This window comes from Onthophagus taurus, chromosome 11 (assembly GCF_036711975.1).
Source record: "Onthophagus taurus isolate NC chromosome 11, IU_Otau_3.0, whole genome shotgun sequence".
NCBI lineage: Eukaryota > Metazoa > Arthropoda > Insecta > Coleoptera > Scarabaeidae > Onthophagus > Onthophagus taurus.
The window spans coordinates 17660123-17681179 of record NC_091976.1 but is presented as its reverse complement, the minus strand read 5'-3'; the positions used below and the strand labels follow the sequence as shown (position 1 = coordinate 17681179).

Sequence of the window (21057 nt, the reverse complement as noted above, 5' to 3'; positions counted from 1 at the left end):
TATGATTCAATACATCGACAATATACACCTCCATTCTTTGGGGATATAATTGTTTAACCTGGGTTGGTATTTCAATTATGAATTAGTAAAACGAAGTACAGAGAATGTGTAAACGCTTCAGTCTATTTTGATGAAGAAATTAATCTTTTATAAACAGTGATCAATAAATCATGTTTGTGGACACCGCCGATTAGATGCTTGTATAATAGTAGCTTATTGTTTCTAGTTGAAGTAAATTCACATGAGTTCTAGTTTTGTTATTGCATGCTTTACACTCGCATTGGTGTTCACTCCTTTGAAAATAATTGCTGGTCATGATAACTTTATCATCTGTACATAATATTTCATTCACAGGTCCTTTACCTTTTGATTTATAATATTTCGATTGATAAAGGAGAGTACAAAAATCTGTTGCAGACATTTTTCTATTTGAAGATCGCTCCAATAGATTTAAACATGAAGAATAGTTCTCACAAAATAACTGATGATTTTCGTTTTAAAATTCTTTCCCCCAACCAAAAAGTCACGGCTGCACTTAAGTCACGTCTTAGAAGTTGTACAAGGAGATGCAAGTGTTTCAAGATTTACCTGGTTTTATGGTCAAACGAACCTAGATCTTATGGTATTATAAACGTTTTGATTGAACTAAAATTAGAACTAAAACTAGAACTAACACTAGAAACTTTCGGGTTTTGTCATGCGTCTTTTAAGAAAAGGTTTGACGTTTCGGATGCCATGTTGCAACCTTCTTCAGAAACTGGTACGAAGTGAACCAGTTCCAACTTCGAAACGTCAAACCTATTCTTCAAAGACGCACGGCAAAACCCGAAGGTTGTTGGGGTAGTTCTAGTTTTAGTTCTAATTTTAGTTCAATTCACACCGGCTGTGAAAGCCTTCGTAATTACTTCAAACTTTATATTATTTAATTCTTGGCAAGATTTGTGGAGTCTATTTCATTTTGCAGTAACTTTGACGAAATGTACTTTTGAAAATATATTACTGGCCAATCTTGGCAATTAACATGGTGTGATATTAGTTTAGTTAATAATGTTATAATAATGAATTTGAATAATGATACATATATAACATGTATCATTATTTTTCCACCGTATCCATTCCTTCTTATTACATTTTTATTATCATACAAGATCATTCGGTGCATTTGCAATTTCAGCAACTGGAGGTTCAGACTTCTACAGCTCTGCTTTCGCTTGGTTCACATTGATGTCGTTTAGATCATATGCTATGCTTAGTTACCGATCTCTATTCACAAAACACGTCTTTATGATAAGAAAATCGCAATTATAAATTCACTAAATGCAAGGTCGTTTCTATTCAACGCCATCCTCTGTACTTCCTCAATATTGAATCTCTTTGGAAGCTTCTTATCATTCATACGGGTCACGTGCACGTACCACAGTGACTATGTGTTCTGTATAGTTTTCACTCTATTTGTCCCTAGTTCCTCTCTAGAGGTTGTATTTCTGACTATCCCTTCTGGTCCTGCCTACTATTCACCTTAGGTATCTCATTTCTGCCGCTGTTATTTTGCTTTTGTACTTATCCTGCATTGGCCAGGTTTCCCCCTCATATATCAATGTTGGTACATATACTGCTTTATACAGGTGCATCTTTGTTTCTTTACTCAGCTCTTTTTTATTAATCAATTTAGTGTTAATCTGCTAATACAGTTATATTGCTTTGGACGTTCTTCCTCGTTGCCGATTTGTTTGCTAATATTCATTATTTTACTTTTCTTTCCGTTTATTTCCATTCCTCCACTTTGTACACTGATTCTCCATTTATTAACTGCAGCTTACAACTTCCTGACTGTGTCCGCCAGTAATATTATTTCATGCATAAGACTTTGAATGCTAACTTCCAATCTCCAGTGTCCGAGTTTTAGGTTGAGTGCTTTATCTTTAAGATTTGGTCATTAACCAGAATAAGCAGGAGGGGCTGAAACTTTTAGACTCTACCCCCTTTATTCTGACTTTTCCTGTTGTTCTTTTGTACAACGCTTTGATCAACTTTTTTGGTATACTATCAAATTTTATCGCTTGTTTGCATCTTATAATTATTATGCCCAATTAGCTGCAAAGAAAAATTGACTTCCTCTTTACTTAATTTTCCGACATGTTAAGTTGAATCACTATTTCTCTCAATATTTAGGAGTGCTGATGCCGTGTGGTGACCCTGCAAACTAAAATTCAATAAATCAATAATTTAATGATTATGAAAAAACTCTTTGAGGATCATACACGGAATGTGTAAATATAAACATGTTTCTTTTTTCATGTCCCATATTATAAAACGAATATCTCTGCCTGAAAATAAAAATCTCACCCAATCCTCCCATCATAAATTTTCTTTCTTATGGTAGTTGGGATCTACCTGATGATGACGCGGAAGTTTTGAAACCAGTAAAATAAATAAAAATGGAATCAAACAACTTTTTATTGATTGAAACTTTATAGATTTGGTTTAAATTCGATTTATGCCAACTGCACTCGCTTTGAATATGATTTATTATTCATGTTTCCAACACATCACACCGATATCCTTTAATAAGTCACGTGAGGTGAAATATATTCGAGTGCATAGTATCAAGCGCAAATCCAGGGATGCATTAATTTATGTAAAAACATCATTTTTAACTTATCACAAACTTTTTCCAAACCATTATTCTAGCTTTCTTCACTCGATAACTTTACTTTTCGTTAGTTTTCGACTTAACATTTTCGTCTACCTGTTTCGTTAATCAGTCAATGAACTCGAAATTTAAGAGAGTACCCAAAAAAAGGATACAAATATTCTTGTTTTATCGATTCGTTGACATACGTGATGGGTCGGTAGTTGGGAAAAGAGTAATTTTATAAATTGAGTGAATTGAAACGTCCGATTTTGCCGGACCGGTTCCGAAAGGACAATAAATCTTATGGAATTTTCTAGAGTTTTCCCAGGAATAAATCTCAAGCGATTTCCAGTCGGGTTTATTGCTTCTTGACCAACCCACAAATCTCCTCTAGATATAAGAATTAAAAAGACCAAAAAGAATCAAAAATCAACCCAAAACCACATCTTTGTAAAGAAATATGTTTTTATTAAAAAAAAACTTTACCTTTCTTTATCCTCGTTTAAAGTAAACAACTTTTTTATCTTTTTAAACATTTTTTTTTAAATTAATTTCATTACAAATCCCAACGAAACCATTTACCCGTAACCCTCAACTTTAAAAATTAAAAGTCATTTACATGGAAGCGAAGTACGCCGGACTGAGTCCGGGTTTCGCGAAATTGCGCTTGATTTATGCAATTTGCTCTCGTCAGGCCGTCGCTGCTGTTAATCTTGATTAAGGCCCCAGGAGGGTCTCCCGTGGCGTTATCAACAAGTTTTCCACCGAGAAATGACTCGTTTCTACCACCTCGCGAAAAATCAAAAGTTATCCAAAAAATCCTTCTTTGTGAATGGAAACTACGAGAATGATTCATTTTTGAGTAAGAGGAAGGTGGTGTTCTTGAGGAAACTAAAACGCAGCTGTTGTTGTTTTGCGATCGCTACAGATGGGAAGCATGAGCATGAAAGGTACAGGTTTTTTTATGAATTCAAGGTAACACTTTCGTTATTGAGATAGAAACTTTTCAACTTTTCATTTTTTAACTCAAAAATATTTTTTCTTATCCAATAGTTTAAATAAATAGATCAAAAAAATGTATCATCTAGAAATAGTTTATTACCACTTCACAATCATTAAAAAGTACAGAAGCGTGTAAATGACTTCACGTTTTAATACTCGAAGCGATTTTAATGCTCTGAACGAAGTCAGTTGACCGTAACTTTAAAGCAACGAAGCGATAAAAAGCGATATTATTACTATTAAAGGAAATTAAATTAAAGACTAATAAGAGTGTAATATTTATTATTAAATAAACGTTTAGGATTCTAGGAAAGTTTTTCTTTTTAATTATCTTTTTAAAAGAGTGATTTATAGCTGGAAGATATTGATATAGATAAGATAATCTAGGGACGATAAATTAATTTTAAATAACGCGACGACCATCAATATGCAACACACGAGCTTTTAATAGGCGACTATTTGAATAAATTAAACAAGATTTTAAAGAAAAAAATGTGTAGTGTACAGGGACGCGAATAGATTAAAAGGGAAATGTAAACAATTTCTTTAATCATTTTTGCGATGAATATTTTCTAAATTATTTTGTTATTTTTCAGCACCATTTGTCGAGTAGTAGAGATGAAAGATCGTCAAATCCACGTGGTTCCGAAGAAGTTCAAAGTATATTTAAGGTAATGATCATAACATAATGATTTAATAGATTTAAGAATTTTTAGAAATACACAAAAAATCATAAATCACATACATCCAATGAAAGTTATCAGCCGTGATAACAATTAGTTACAAAAAATTATTTTAAAAGATAATGAGGCCAATGTAAAACTCAGTATTGTCTGTAAATTGATATAATTAATTCATGTGCAGTAACAAAATAACAAAAACAAATTATGTGCACGTGCAGATGGAAAGATGTTAAAATTATATAGCATATCTGCATGAAATAAAGCAAAGTAAATCATCCTTGCTTCCTACTTGGCTTATCAACTATCGTACAAGAACGTACTCTTCTTACCATATAATTGAAAGGAAGCGATTGTAAAGCATCTCTACGCGATCGTATCAAGAAATAAAACTGTCGAGAACAACACCCATTTCGTCTTCTTCCATGAAAATCGTGAAACATTCGGTCTGATTGTGAAGTAGATGTTATGAGGTTTTTACGATTTTATTAGTACTAAATCAGTTAAATAGGTGTGTGCAAGTTATAGAAAATGAAATTGGGATAATGAGACATTGGATAGAATTAAGTTTTTTTTATTTGTATAGGGACCATTAAGAAATCTCTATAGTCCGATACTTTGTATCTGATCCGTTTTCCTCCCCACTTGCCCTCCTCTTGACTCACGCTTGGCTGGAAGCTGGACGCGAGAGGAAGGGCTCTTCCCTTAATTTGGTCCTTTTCAGCTTCGACTCCTTTCCATTCTTCGTCTCTGGCCATTTGGAATATTACCAAAGCTAAATATTACTTTAGATATAACGTGTACGGCAATGTATTCATCATCTATTCTTCCACATCTCTTCTCTCTAAAAACTAAGTGATATCATAGAGCTCTATCATATAGTAATTAACTTCCCCATATTTTCTTATCGTTTATTTCTCGATCTCTGTTATAAAAGTTTTCGACCATCCCTTATATCTTGTATTTCTATCAATAGAAGGTTGGTATTGCACAGTATCTAGTGTAAGTCTTCTATTAACTGTTCTACAACTCCATGTCTCTGCACATGTAAGAAGAAGACATACTTTGGAATTAAGTTTACAGCAATAAACGAGACTAAGTCCATTAATTCTGCTTGAACTTATCCTCATCATCTTGTAAATTTAACATCAATTTCATTAAAAGCAGCATCTTCTTGGATCCTAATTATTTTTAACTGTAGGACAGCTTCGCTGCTCGTTTAATCACAAAGCCTTTATATTTAGTCATCTCGTATTGTAGTGAAGAAGCAAGTCACAAAAATAGCTTTTTCTCCTTCCAAACTAGCTCGGTTAAAATGCACCACAACAATCTTGTACAAATCTCCCCTATATCGGTTTCTGACAATCAAAATAATCACTAGTCTTGTTGAACAAAAGTCCAACAAAGTCCATAACTGTAAGTATTTGTGAATATAACAGTGGCTTCTGATTGTTTTTCCAATTCAAAAATGTTATTTCAACCAAAAATAACATCATGTATAACTCTTTTTAGATTTATTGTTGCACCTTCACCAATTTGTTGTCGACATTCTCTTCCAAATCATTCTAATTCTTCCAATCTAATTATTTCTTTATCCTCCTTTGTTCTCTCTTGTAGGAATCGTATCATTTTACTCACCGCAAAACAGCTCTTTATATCTACTAGGATTTTTGTTCCGCCCGCTAATCACAATCGCTACATTTAATATTCTTTGTTACCCCAGGATATACGAGGAATATATTTCCAATATCTCACAGCTCTATTCCAAACTGTACACGCGTATAGCATTTTTTTCTCGAGGAAATCGTTATCTACTACTACTCCTACATATTTAGGAAGTGACTTGGTTTTTATCACATAATTTCTTAAACAAAAAGTGAAATCATGCAGATTTTTTATACATATGTTTCGTGTGCCACCTCTATTCGTTTTCATACCATCTCTACTTCCACTTCTTTCAGTGTTTCCTCTACATCTCTGACCACTACCGCCCAGTCATCTTCATATGATTGTAAATACACGCTTCTTCTTCTATGGAGATGTAGGTTGTAATCATAAGTTATGCTCAAAGAGATGGGTCCAACATTGCACCATATGGATTGTTCAAGTATGATTTAGTGTCCTTATTTGGTGATTTATTTAGTATCTCATCTGGCTGTTGTAGGCTACTGTTCGTTTTTACCTTTATTTATACAAGTACGCAAAACTTTGTTACTTTTTTGGTAACCCATAGCTTCTTCTTACAACAGATGGACCTTAGAGAATGTAGTTATCATTCTAATGGTATATTATAAGCGTCACCACACAGGTTCTGTTCTGGGTTTTTCGGGAGATTGTTCCATGTTTACCTTTTAGTGCTTATTATAGTGTTCGTTACTTCCTTTCTTACACTATTCTACCTCCTGCAACTTTCCACTGCTTTTCCTATTTAAAATGTTCTTTCTTCTTAAGTCTAGTTTTATCGTGTTAAAGATGATGTAGTAAACAACCCAACCCAACTATTTTTTTGTGCAGAGATGGAAAATATACTTTGATTCACTCCGGCTTACTGTTGGTGCATAAAGTTGTTGAGTGGAAATCATCATACTCCGGAGTACATCGGGGTATCTCCGTTTTACATCGGGGTATCTCCGTTTTATGGTGACTTTTCTTCCTGGTGTCATAACATGTATATTCTCCTCGCAAGTTGCTAAATAAGTAATCAAAACGTCCTTCGATTAATGGAGGAAATAAACTAATCGTCCCTTCTTCTGTAGCTTATTAATCTCCATTGGATGCCTGCTATTTCTCCCGTCTTTCGTTTCTCTTCAGCTCTGCTTTCTCCATCCTGGTGATCTCGTATATCAGCTTTTTATAGTTTATCATCCGCTTTCTTCGTGTTTATAAGTTCTCTTACAAATCTTTCGATGTTCCCCAAGTTGTTGTCTTCGCTCCCAAGCATATCATTTTCTGGTTTGTTTCCGCTCTTATCTTCTTCCACTGCTCGCATTCAAAAATCTCATTGGTTTTCCATTGTATAGGTAAAGGTATGCTTTAAAGCAGCCATGCCCACTTATGAATTGGCTTAGAGAGTAGTTTTTTCAACCAACCCAACCCAACTTACCCGATTAAATTAATTGTTGTAAAGACGATGTGGTGATGATCTCCTCATCAACTCTTCTGGGAATGATCGAATTGGGAATATCATATGATTATAACAAATTTTAACGAATCACAGAAATCTCCTCTGTTAAGATTAAAGTTTAGACATACAAAACTATACACAACTTCTGTACATTATATTTTGTTTTGTGCATTTAAAGAAAGTTTTCTAGCCCGTTTGAATTTGCAAACTTTGTAAGAAAACAAGCTTTAAAATGATATTTATCTTTTAAAACTATTTGATTAACCACCATTACAACTTTCAATAGAACAAAGTTTACGACACGCAGCAAATTTAAACCAGGCAATTATTGATTAATTAACGTAAAAATTATTAGACGATTATCATTTCTAATTTGCTTGAAAGTAAAGTGAGATAATACCCTAAAATGTAAATTTTACAATTTCTAGCGAATGAATTTCAACATGTATTTGTTGGAGTTATGCGTTATAAAATTTGGAATTAAATCTCGCAAAAAGTTTACGTTTTCAGAGAAAACAAAATGAACTCACGTTGCTGGGTGTAGTGCTGTCATAGGTACATAAAGTTGACCTCTCACCTTTTAATGGTTTCTTATCTCCAGAAGCAACGCTCAAGGCTATCGCCCTCTGACAGCGCTTTCATTGTAGTTTCCAGTATTTAGGATTCAACTTCAAATTACAACTATACTTTCATAGAAACCGTATGAAAATCCGTTTTCAAGATAACACGTCGTTTTTTAATGCTTGTGATTTCTAAATTTTATGCTAATATTTAATTTTGAATATGTGATAACACTAACTCTAAAAAAACTGGTTTTAAGATTTCTAAAAATCCATTTCGCGCCGAAACCGGTGCACCAAGATTCATTATATTATTTATTAATTTGATTATAAAATGATTTGTGGAACCACTTAATAGCGGAAATTAGCTGCTAATAATTTATTTACAAATGTTAATATGTAATAATGTCCTTGAAAAAATTTTTCAAATAGTTATCTTCGTTTCATTTTATTTTCTTTCTCTATTTCATTCTTGTATTAATAGTTATAAGCTTAAGTAGACTATCTTGATGGTCCCCTTAAGAGAGTATTGATTATGGGGTAATTAATCATGGACCGGATGTTTGTTGGAGGTGTGGGAAGGAAATGGGACTTCCTCGGCAGAAACAGAACGAAACCCAAACAAGAAAAATTCGTGCTCTATATTAGTCTGTTTCATACAGAGTTGATTTATGTTTCAGTATTTAATTTTTCTTTACTCGATTTAAAATAGAAGAAAATGTGTAATTGTAGTTATCATAAAGGAGTCGTTTTTAATTAAAAACAAAACATCTGCTTAGTTCTAGTAATTCCGATTCGTTTTCTTTTGTTAATGAAATTAAAACTTAAAAAGGTTTTCTACCTGCATACTTCGGTCTGATATGGTTTAATTATTTTTCTTTATATCGTTATTGCAGGAAATGATCGACAATCGGCCGCCAGTAACCGCAATAGCAGCAACGCCACGTAATAACGACCAAGAAAAATTTCTTTTCCATCACACTAAGGTAAATTAATAATTTATCTATAAAAATATAAATCGTTTTATGATGATTATTTTCAATCTCAACGTTTTTTTCGTTCCTAATCATAAAAATTAAGATAAAATTTAAGACGAAAACATGTAGTGAGGAGAAATTTAAAAATAATTTTTCATTATCTTAAAACCACATTGTTATTAATTATTAATTATTATCTTTCTTGATTAGGTGTTATTTCGACAATAATTATATTTTCTGAAATTTATTTTAGCCTCAGGAAATATCAGTTCCAACATCATCGTCTTCAACATCAAATCAAAAACGTAAGTTATTCAAATAATAAATGATCCTAATCAAGATAATTAATATTTTATAATCACTTTATAAGACTTGATTATATTAATTAATCTTTGTTTTATTAATTTTTCACATTCAATTTAGATTCTGTTGTCATTGTAAAAACGAACCGTACAAATCCAACAACTAAAATAAGATTATTCGCGATCAACTCCGGGGGACCCAATTAATATTAACGATCTTCCGTAACCTTCAACGAAGCGAGTTATTAATTGATATCGCGTGACGGGAAAGTTCTCTTTCTCTCCCTCCGGATCGATATATTAAACCGTTTACCCTTTTATTATTATTATTTTTTCCTTATATTTTTTTATCTTTATTCTTTTCGCTCAGATTTTTCACCTTCTCCTTTGGTTTTATCACCTCATTATCCTCCTAGTTCTCAACTAATGTATATTAGCGATTAACTGGCTTTAATAACTAACATTAAAATGTTAATATCGTCTACTCCAAAAAAAATAAACATTAGATCTCGTTCTTTTTAAAAAACTTTTAGGTTTAGTGATAGTTGCACTTTTAGTTCAATAAAAATTTACAACAATGTAGCGTTGAATAACAATTTAAACTAGAACTAACACTAGCATTAGAACTAACACCTATAACTAGAATCATTCTGGTTTAGCCATACGTCTCGTGAGACGGCTAAACCCGAATGATTCTAGGTCTAGTCTTAGTTCTACTTTTAGTACAATAAAAATATACAACAATCTAGCCCCAAGTAACATCTAAAACTAGAACTAACACTAGACCAATAACTAGAATCATTCGGGTTTAGCCGTCTTAAGAGACGTGTGGCTAAACCCGAATGATCTAGTTATAGGTCTAGTGTTAGTTCTAGTTTTAGTTCAATCAAAAATACACAACAATCTACAGCTCCAAATAACTAAAACTAGAATTAACACTGGAGCTAGAACTAGAAACATTCGGATTTAGCCGTGCATAATTTTTCATATAACGGACAGTCCTTTCACCTTATTAACCCGTTATATCGAGGTTTTACTGTATTATTTTATTCATTACGTTTTCGAATTCTACCTCAAACAAAATAAACAATTTTGAGTTAATAAAAATCTCTAAGAACTATTTGGTTTGTTGTACCTTGTTCTTTTATGGTTTCTTAGAAACAATTCCGAGAAAACGAGTTCCTCTCGAATCTCCTTCAATTCTCAGTTTAAGTTCTCTTCGTGCGTCTTCTTGCAGTCTTCTTCTGTTTCATGGTTTAAGTAAAACGGACAAAAAGACAATTGTTTTTTTTTTAATTTGTAGAAAAGAGGTGGAAAGTCATAAATTAAATTTAAAAGGGTATACAAACTGAGATTACAATGCTGATTTTTCCCCTTTTGAACCCTTTCGGTACCGTTCATTATGTTTGCAAGGTTCAGTTACCTTCTCACAAGAACCGTTATGTACACAGTATAATAAATATAGTGTTTTTAAAACTTAGTTTCCTTTATAGTTTTAAAATTCGGATATTTCTTGTCTTATAATATAGCACAAATATGCTATGACATTTTAAAAAAGCAGTTTTAATTAATTAGGATTCTTCAGAGAAATAAATATTAATAATTATCCAGTAAACTGTCTTTTTGAATCATCTTTGAATCATTGCCAGTATTTCATTGGTTTTCCTCCTGGCGGAATTCAATTGCAAAATTTTCACACCTACACAAATGAGATATGTAATTTCTCAACCTCAATTTCAAGACGAGACACATCAAAACAATTATCATAAACGCTTTGGCAATGTTGAAATAGTTAAAGCACAAGGGTTACCTTGAAAGAAGTAAAAATAACTTTTGCGTTCTACAACAGTCTTACCGAAAGATAATTTATTATGGCAGGGACATTGCTTGAATCAGAAGACATTAAGCGTCTTGTATTGATAAAATATCGATAAAACCACCTACTAAGTTTTCTTAATCCAAAACAAACAGAAAGAAAGAAACAGCTGGCAACGTAATAGTGTGTTAGTGCTCCGAACCAGCCTCATTAGACACGCAAAGACCTGAATTGTAGCAATTTTGTGGCAATAGTTAATAAAGTTCTTGTAGATAATGATTTTAATGAACTTAATATACTGTCGTTTCTGTTTAACTGTTTAGCACACCTGTTTTTGAACATCCCTACTAGTATGTTTTGAATTGCGGAACCGTAACATGATTAGGTTCGTTTGTTCAGTATTAATTTATTTATTTAGATTGTTGGATACTGCTATAATTATGGAACCTTTTCTAGTAATTCCGGAAGCAGTTGCAGCTTATCATAATTGAAAGTAAAATTTTACCTTACTTTCATCACATTTTCGCATAATTGTGGCCGCAGATAACAGATCTTGTGTTGTCTTCGAATACTTGAATCGTTGAAGTTATACATCTAGGAAAATTTTCACGCAATAGTGTAATCGTTTCACAAGTAGTTTGATATATTACGCCATCCTGCTGACAATAAACGTCGTCTACATCCAATTCAGGCCAAAAAAAATCAGTTATCGCAGCAACCTGTCACTCGTTGTTGATGAAGTGCTTGCTCGATCACTTGTCTTGGGTTTTCGGAACTCCAAATCTGACAATCATGCTTGTTGACATAACCAGACAGATGAAAACAAGCCTCATTACTCAGGATAATTAATGCATTGAGAGTACTCAATCACCGAATGTACGGTGTTGTCCGTGATCTTGTGGCAGTAGTTCTTGTGTCAGCTGGATTTATAAGGTTTTAAGGCAAGATCTTTATGTTTTAATAAGCCCAATTTCTGTGAACGTCTTCAAATGAACAAATCTTTGTTTTCATCCACACATCTCAGCTACTTTTGTCAGTCACATCATTTTTACTATAGCAAAGCGAGAAGGCGCTTGATGGTGATCATCATTTTTATAGTGAATTTTCACTGTTTCAATACGTGGTGCGAGCGCAGATCACTATCGATTTATAATCAAAAATGATTATTACAGAAACAATCCAACGTTGAGATAGTGCAGTTAGGAGATAATTATAATTCCCTTTGAGACTATGGTAATATGGATAATTGGTTGACATCTGACAGAGAGAGATCGCCTCAAAGCTTCGGTTTAATATGTGTAAATGCAACCTAGTAGTTGACCGTGTATTAAAGACAATAGCAACCACGGTGGCAGGCTTTATGGAGAGCTGATTCATCCTAATTCAGGAAGTAAATCGATGCTATCGAGATAATTGTTTCTTTAAGACGTAAAGATAAACTACTAACAGAAAATCAAATCTATCTAATACATATCAATGTTTATTTTGAATTACTTAGCTATGTTATAACATTTTTATTGGATTCAGAAAAAAGTTTCCCTTTACAATGATTGTAACTAGAAACCTGTTAGCGATGTGAATATCATAACGTGATCAGTTTTCTAGAATACAGGCTTCTGAGTATTATCATGATATGCCAACGGTGTACGCTGTAGTCTTATTTTGCTGAAACCATACATTGCAATTATTCACTCCTAAGTTGTAGAGTTGAATTCGGATGCACAAAAAACAAATAATGTTATCAAAATATAGTCTTTGGTGTGGAATTCTGGAATTATGATCAGACCGATAGCAGAAGTTTTAAGTTCTTGGACAAAAATCATTTTTGGACTCTCCCGAGGAAACCCAACAACTATAGCATGGTTTCTTGAAACGTTATCGAATGGTTTCAAGCCTTAATATTCTGCGTTTTATTGTTAATAATCGTGCTATGAATTGTCTTCTTGGTAGCATTAATACGGAGTAATTCAACTTATACATAATAGCTCCAAAACTGTTTTTAATACTATCTTATGTGTCTCAATAAACAAATCTGTTATCTGCCATTCTTCAATTGTAAAAGGTTTTTGTTGGGAAAACACATCCATTATTATATTGACACTATTTAAATAAGTACCATCAGATTAATGGATGTGAAGGTCGGAACAAAAACTGCACTATCATCGGATTGTGTGGCAACCAGTTCTCTAAGAAAGGCAATGATGGGGAATCAAAAATTGAAGTAATTTATTGAAGTGTAATGTTGAAATTTTTTAATTTTATGATAATTTGTGTTAACTTTCCGTGTAATATTGATGTATATACTAATAATCCTAAAGTAGTTGTTATTTAACGAAAATGTCACAGCTATTGGTCAAACAAATTTCAATTGACATGGCATAATTAATATTTCTCACTCCCTATCCAATTTGTTACTATTGTTTATTGCAATTTAATATTAAAACTATTACATTGAAACCTCTAAACACAAATTACTCGAAAATTCATCGATTTAGACTTAATAAACGAGTACCTTTTTGCGGTCTTTTGTAAACATATGGATCATTAAAGTATTATGAAATGGAAAGTCTATGACTAATCATAAAAAAAATCCAATTCTAATTTGCCATACTGACTAACAATGCAAATTTCACTAAATTCAATATTAAATTAACTACAATTATAATTGTAACTCTATATAGCGTCATGTTGACTCTTACTATAAAATGTCAATTAACAAGTTCACGTCAAAATTAGCGAAAATGCCATCTGGCGGTTTCTATTACGTAATATATTCTATTTATTGAATCCCGTTATAATCCCTTAATTAGGTGTATTATTTTATGGTAAGGTTTTATGGTAATATTTCTTTTAAATACCGATAATAGCTTTGAAACGATGCCCCATATTTGATAATCGCAACTGTTAACTCATTTCATTCGATTTATCTTGATTACAACAAAAAAACCATTAGCCATAAACTGAAGTTCTCAAACCTGAAAGTGTCGGTTGGGAGTGATGTATTTTGGACATTATAGAATTAAAAGTTTCTTGCTTTAATTTGTTTTCGTACAACCGGTTTCGGACGTCGTTAGTCATCAGGTACACTGTAATTTAAAAAACAGTAAAAGTACAAATTAAAAATCTTATTCATTTGTCGTAAATATATACATATGTCACATACAATCATTTTAATGAATCTTCTATGTGTATATAGATAATACAAATATACAAATGGACATGTTAAAATAACCACAAAATGCATGCATAAGCCTAACATTCCTAAATTTCTAAACTGACGTTTTTGGATGAAAATTTTGATTATAACTAGAAAAGTATAAATTTTAGGAAAATATTATTGCCAACCTGGCGAATTTTAGATCTCAAGCACTTCAAATCTGATGTACTTAATAATAAAAGATTGTTAACTCAAATATTAAATACTGTGGGTGATAATGATGTTAATGAAAATTGTTCATAATAGATGACGAAAACAAAATCCATAAAGAATTTCTTTCCAACTATCACATTTTTAGTTATAAACCATAAAATGCCCAATTCTCTAAATTAAAGATTTTGTTTAAAATTGTTAGCATAACTCGTTAACTAAAAATGCTAGGACAAAATGTTGTTGATAAAAAATGTTTATACTGAACCAACAAAACGTAATTCATAAGAGATTATAACCCAAGTATGATTATTACCAACCCAGCAGATATAAAATACCAAATATTTCAAATTTAACGCAATGTACAACAAAATAGATTTTATCTCAAAATATAAAAACTGTAAATAACAATGATATTAATGAAAATTGTTCATAATAAATCACAAAAACATAATCCATAATAGATTTTATTCTAACTGTTGCGAATTTTTAGTTACAAACCATAAACTCCCCAAATCTCTAATTTAACGTTTTGGGTTTATATTTATTATTATAATTGAAAAGCTCGAAATGGTAGGAGGAAATCTTGTTGATAAAAATTGTTTGTACTAAACCAACGAAACGTAATCCATATGTTATTATTACCCAATTATGATCATTACCAACCCAGCAGATATAAAATGCCAAATATTTCAAATTTAACGCAATTTATAATAAAATAGATGTTATCTCAAAATATAAAAACTGTAAATAACAATGATATTAATGAAAATTGTTCATAATAAATCACAAAAACATAATTCATAATAGATTTTATTCTAATTGTTGCGAATTTTTAGTTACAAACTATAAAATCCCCAAAACTATACTTTGTCGTTTTGGGTTTATATTTATTATTATAATTGAAAAACTAGAAATTGTAGGAGAAAATGTTGTTGATAAAAATTGTTTGTACTGAACCAATGAAACGTAATTCATAAGAGATTATAACCCAAATATGATCATTACCAACCCAGCACATATAAAATACCAAATATTTCAAATTTAACGCAATTTATAACAAAACAGATGTTATCTCAAAATATAAAAACTGTAAATAACAATGATATTAGTGAAAATTGTTCATAATAAACCACAAGAACATAATCCATAAACGATTTCTGTCCAACTGTTGCGAATTTTTAGTTACAAACCATAAAATCCCCGAATCTCTAATTTGACGTTTTGGGCTGAAATTTATTATTATAATTCAAAAGATAGAAATGGTAGGAGAAAATGTCGATAAAAAATGGTCATACTGAACCAACAAAACGTAATCCATAAGAGATTTTAACCTAAGTATGATCATTACCAACCCAGCAGATATAAAATACCAAATATTTCAATATTAACGCAATTTATAACAAAATAGATGTTATCTGAAAATATAAAAACTGTAAATAACAATAATATTAATGAAAATTGTTCATAATAAATCACAAAAACGTAATCCATAATAGATTTTATTCTAACTGTTGCGAATTTTTAGTTACAAACCATAAAATCCCCGAATCTCTAATTTGACGTTTTGGGTTGAAATTTATCATTATAATTCAAAAGCTAGGCATGGTAGGAGAAAATGTTGTTGATAAAAAATGTTTATACTGAACCAACAAAACGTAATCGACATGTTATTATTACCCAATTACGATCATAACCAACCCAGCAGATATAAAATACCAAATATTTCAAAATTAACGCAATTTACACAAAATTGATTTTATTTTAAAATATAAAAACTTTAATAACAATCATATAAAGGAAAATTGTTCATAACAAATCACAAAAACATAATCCATAAAAGATTTTATTCTAACTATTTCGAATTTATAGTTATAAACCATAAAATCCCCAAATCTCTAATTTGACGTTTTGGATTTATATTTATTATTATAACTCAAAAGCTAGGCATGGTAGGAGAAAATGTTGTTGATAAAAAATGTTTATACTGAACCAACAAAACATAATTCACATGAGATTATAACCCAAGTATGATTATTACCAACCCAGCAGATACAAAATACCAAATATTTCAAATTTAACGCAATTTACAACAAAATGGAATTTATCTTAAAATATAAATACTGTAAATAAGAATCATGTTAATGAAAATTGTTCATAACAAATCACAAAAACATAATTCATAAAAGATTTTATTCAAAGTGTTTCGAATTTTTAGTTACAAACCATAAAATCCCCAAATTTCTAATTCGGCGTTTTGGGTTAAAGTTAATTGTTATAATTCCAAAGGTCGCAATGCTGCAAGTAAATGTTGATAAAAATTATTTACTTTATACTAACAAAAGGTAACCCAAATTATTAAAAACAAACATGATTACCAAACAATCTAGCAGATATAAAATGCCAAACATTTCAAATTTGATGATTTTATTACTAAATAGTTTTTTACTTTATCGATTAAAATTGCGGATGAGAATATTAACAAAAACTTAAGCAGTCTATAGTTATAAATTTTTTATTTGTGTAATTTATAACACATCTGAAGATGATTTATAACCGAAACCGGTGATTCAAAAAAAAATCACTCATATTTTATATTAAAATAATTTCTCTAACTAAAACACATCTTAATTTTCTTCTCCGTTTAAAGTTTTCATCACTTTCCTCCCCCGGAATTAATTAATTATACAGCCCCGTAACGTTACCATTAATAAATTAGCATTTAAATTTCATTACGGTCCCGCTACCTTCCCTGTTTAGTAACACGAACGTTCACCCCGCGGCGCCACCTAAAAGAACATTCAAGAATAACATCACTCTCATTTTTTTCTTATGTTTCGTACATTTACCCTCCAACAGATGTCACTTAGTTACCGAAATAATCCCTTAAATAGACTTAAATAAACTTTTTTGGGTTAAATCTTTCTCTAATACTCTCCAATACTCTATCTAATATGTAGATTTAAAAAAATTTCGATTTTTTGTTATTGTATGGGGGTTGAAAAAATACAATTCAAGATAGTTTGTAGTTTTGTCCGCTAGAGGGCTACCGCAGACACGCTCAAGAGCTCGAGCGACTGAACTCGCATGCAGTGTGCATTCGGAAACGGTAGGAAGAACTAACCTCCTAAGCGAAAACCGGGCCTCCCGAAGAAGAAAGCTCGTTGATACCACAAGCTATCTCTTTATTTTCTTTCTATCTCACTCCCTCCCAACTTGCCGCTTAGTAGTACTTTACGAAAGTAGCGAGATGTCGTTGTCGGTGGTGTGCCGCGCAAAAAAACCACTCGTGTGCATCAGACTTGAGCGCACGTTTTAAACCAATGCGCGAATAATTTTTTTTTCGTTGTGAATTTTTTGTTGGTGCGTTTGTTTGTTTTTGTTCGTTGTTGTTATTGAGACAGACGGATTAGTTAAACGTTGTCGTCTTCGTCGCGGTAAGTTTTGATACTATAAACCGATGGGTTGCTGCTGCCGCCGCTCTTTGGTCTCTTTGTTTCTTCCTCTCTCCCTTCCTTTAACCGACTTCTTCGTTTTTACCGTTTTCTGTCTCTCTCGATCGTTTCGTTTTCTTACTTCTTCCGCTGTGTGTGCTTCTCACGGGTTGTTGACACTCGCACGCGTACACCAAGAGACGCGAATCCACCGTATATAACAACCACCACAAATAAAACGGATATAGAAGGGAAATTTGTATGTGATAGATAAAGAGGGAGTTATACGAATTTGATGTGGTGGGACAAAGATGGGAGATAACCCGGTCAACACTTGCGATTTCTTTAGGAAATTTTAAACAAAACTTTTTTGATTTTTTTCTCTCTCCCTCCTTCTTAATCTAGAGGAGGACATCTGTTGAAGGAAGTAACCGTCTTTTTTTGATCTGGATTGTACGGAATTCTCCTCTCTTTGTTACGCTATGAAGAAGAAGAAGAAGTACAGTTCTGGCGGGAAATATTTTGCATTCTTCGAATTCTTGAATTATTTTAATGTTTGTTAATTATTTTTTTCCTTTAATGTTATTAATGCCTCCTTAATTGACAACGATTTATGTGTACGGAATTTTTTTTAACTCTGTTTTAATCCTGGAAAGTTGATTCTTCCATAATAACCTTTCGAAAATTTATAATCCACTCAAGTTTGAAATACAACATGTCGTTTCTGGTGCAGTTATCATCAATTTACCGTCCATAATTTAAGCTGTAAATAATGAACTCGCGTGCGCTTAGAATGCTCACCGTTTCAAAACCGTTCAAATATTAATTCGTCTAATTAATAATCGATAAAACCACTAGTAAATAATTTAATCACGAATTTTAGATGAACGCGCAATAACTCATTCGTTTATGATTATCGCGTTAGACAGAATATTAGATTAGATATCGAACAAATTTACAACAAAATATGTTTTTATAAAACAATTTAAGATAAATGCGTTAATTATTTTCATTATAATCACTTAATTTATTAACTGAATCAATCTCTTTAAATCCGTTATTGATTTAGTAAGTGTACGCTTTACAATGTTTCGAACAGTTACAATTTGGCACCGTGCCAAAAACCAAAGTCGTTCCTAACGAATGAACATGTGTCTGTTTTCTATGTCTGATAATAATCGATCAGATTTAATTTCCTCGTTAATTTTAAAACTGATTGTTTTGTGTGGTTTTTTACGTAATAAAAAGATATGTCAAGATCTTCTTGCCTTGACAAATTCGTGTAATATGTAATGAAATAATAAATGTGTGCTTGAGTTTTTAGTAAATTTGGTTAAATTTCACCGGATTATAGTGAAGTTCGGTTATGCACTAATAGATTGGTAAATCTAGGATAAAACTCTCACTTAAAAGAATTTCAAATTTGAATAATTTTCTCTTTTTCTCATGATACTTTTTTTAAAGCAAACTTTTTTTTAAATTAAATTTTGATTTAAATTTATTTCCAACGTAATATAAACATAATTATAATTTAAAAGCATTTGCATAATTAATACCAGCGTTTTACATAAAGCTGATTTTCTGCAAAAATAATCACTAATTGGTAAAAAATTAAAAAGTCCTTAATTGTATCATGAAGTTCTTAGAATTCTGATCAGTTAACTTCCAAATTGATAGATCTTGTTTTGCAAACTTCATTTTTTAAGTATCCGATAAGAAAAGTCAAGTGTTGATAAATCTTTGAAGAGATTTTGAGTGACATGCTATTAGACCCAAAATTATATTTAAAAATTATGTATTGGCATTTTTATATGATTTGGTCATCAATTAGTTTCTTCCCAAAAATTAAATTGTTTCTAGGTAAACCTTCTTAGGCGCCGAGACTCATTAAAAGAGCTATTTGTAGTTGTATCTTCAAGAAACACTTAAGGATGCTTTGTAATCAGGTGTCATTAGCTCCTCCTGGAACCTCGTATTACGAATCCTTGAGGTAGGATCTCTCGGATGACTTCAAATTTAATACGGACTCTTAACGTGTTCTTGACCATTGAGGAATGATTATGAGTGTCACCCTAAAAATCGCTTCAAGATAGGTCTTGGCAAATCTGTGTGTTTGATCTCGGCAAATTTTTCGAGAAGTTGAAATGATGTTTCAGGTAACCATTAGGTCTGTTTTGGTTCAAGAGTTTTGTAGGTCCGAATAGTTCTGAACATTTCCGCGCATACCTATTACTTATTATGCGTATGCGCGGGAAGGTTTAGATCTGTTTGGAATTACAGAATTCTTGAACCAAAATAGGCCTATTAGTTTATACCAAACATATACTCCTTCAATTGTTTGTAATTTGGTAAATTACTGTAGCAGTTTAGACAATTTTGACAAATCTTTCTCATTTCTAAATTTCGACTATTACCTTATTTCGGGTTACATTCCTCGAGCAGTCAGAAGAAGCTTATTATTATTATATTGTAGGCTTTTCCGTGTCTTTCTTCCTTTAATCTTTAGAATTCCTGCTACTAATAGATTCGTTTCTGTATTATGTTGAGTTTTTGGAGGACAGGTTTTGAAGAGATGACAAAGTGGAGAAGAATGAACAAAGGTTGTGTCCTTTTTTTATTCATATTCTATTGTTAATCGATATGCTATTCTATAATTCTCAAACACAAAAATGTTAAAGTTCAAAATGATTTTTTAGGATTAATATAAGCTGAACTAGCTTTGCGTATTTTATGTAAGCAAGAGAAACACAATAAATTGGTAGACATTCATTCTGCCATATCTGGATTTAGTCTTGTTTTACATTTTGATACTTATTAGCGTTGTAGCTAAACTTGACATGGCAATAACACTTTCCAGACAAACTATTAAAAATCTATTATTTCATAGTGATGAACAGTTTTATTATATCACCTTTGTCAAGCACTCTCTAATCTGATCTCGTCTATCCTGTAATTACCTCGGTTGCTAAGTTTTTCAAACTTGTAACATGTAACAAGTACTGCATTTATATTCGTTATCATATTTCTATATCTTTTTTTATATTAGGGCTTTTTGCCAGGTTGGTGCAGTATACAAGACCATCCTTTGCTTGCTAAGACATACTTTCTTATAATCATATTATTATCAGCGTACTTGACTTCATGCACACTCCTTTCTTCA

At 31.7% G+C, this 21057-nt stretch overlaps 1 protein-coding gene and 1 long non-coding RNA gene across 7 annotated transcripts in view; one reads left to right on the top strand and one right to left on the bottom strand.

The window, feature by feature from the left end:
- LOC111424168 (AF4/FMR2 family member lilliputian) overlaps nucleotides 1-21057 on the top strand; it is a 219508-nt gene that overhangs the window by 171231 nt on the left and 27220 nt on the right. For all 6 annotated transcript variants that reach the window (XM_071200624.1, XM_023057612.2, XM_023057609.2 and 3 more), the window contains 3 exons: nucleotides 4234-4308; nucleotides 8898-8987; nucleotides 9232-9283. In XM_071200624.1, the coding sequence (XP_071056725.1) occupies nucleotides 4234-4308; nucleotides 8898-8987; nucleotides 9232-9283 (217 nt within the window). The remainder of the gene's footprint in view (nucleotides 1-4233; nucleotides 4309-8897; nucleotides 8988-9231; nucleotides 9284-21057) is intronic.
- LOC111424171 (uncharacterized) lies at nucleotides 16963-18030 on the bottom strand. Its single transcript, XR_002707586.2, has 2 exons — nucleotides 17307-18030; nucleotides 16963-17252 (listed from the first exon to the last, which is right to left on the bottom strand). It is a non-coding gene; the product is annotated as an uncharacterized lncRNA (long non-coding RNA).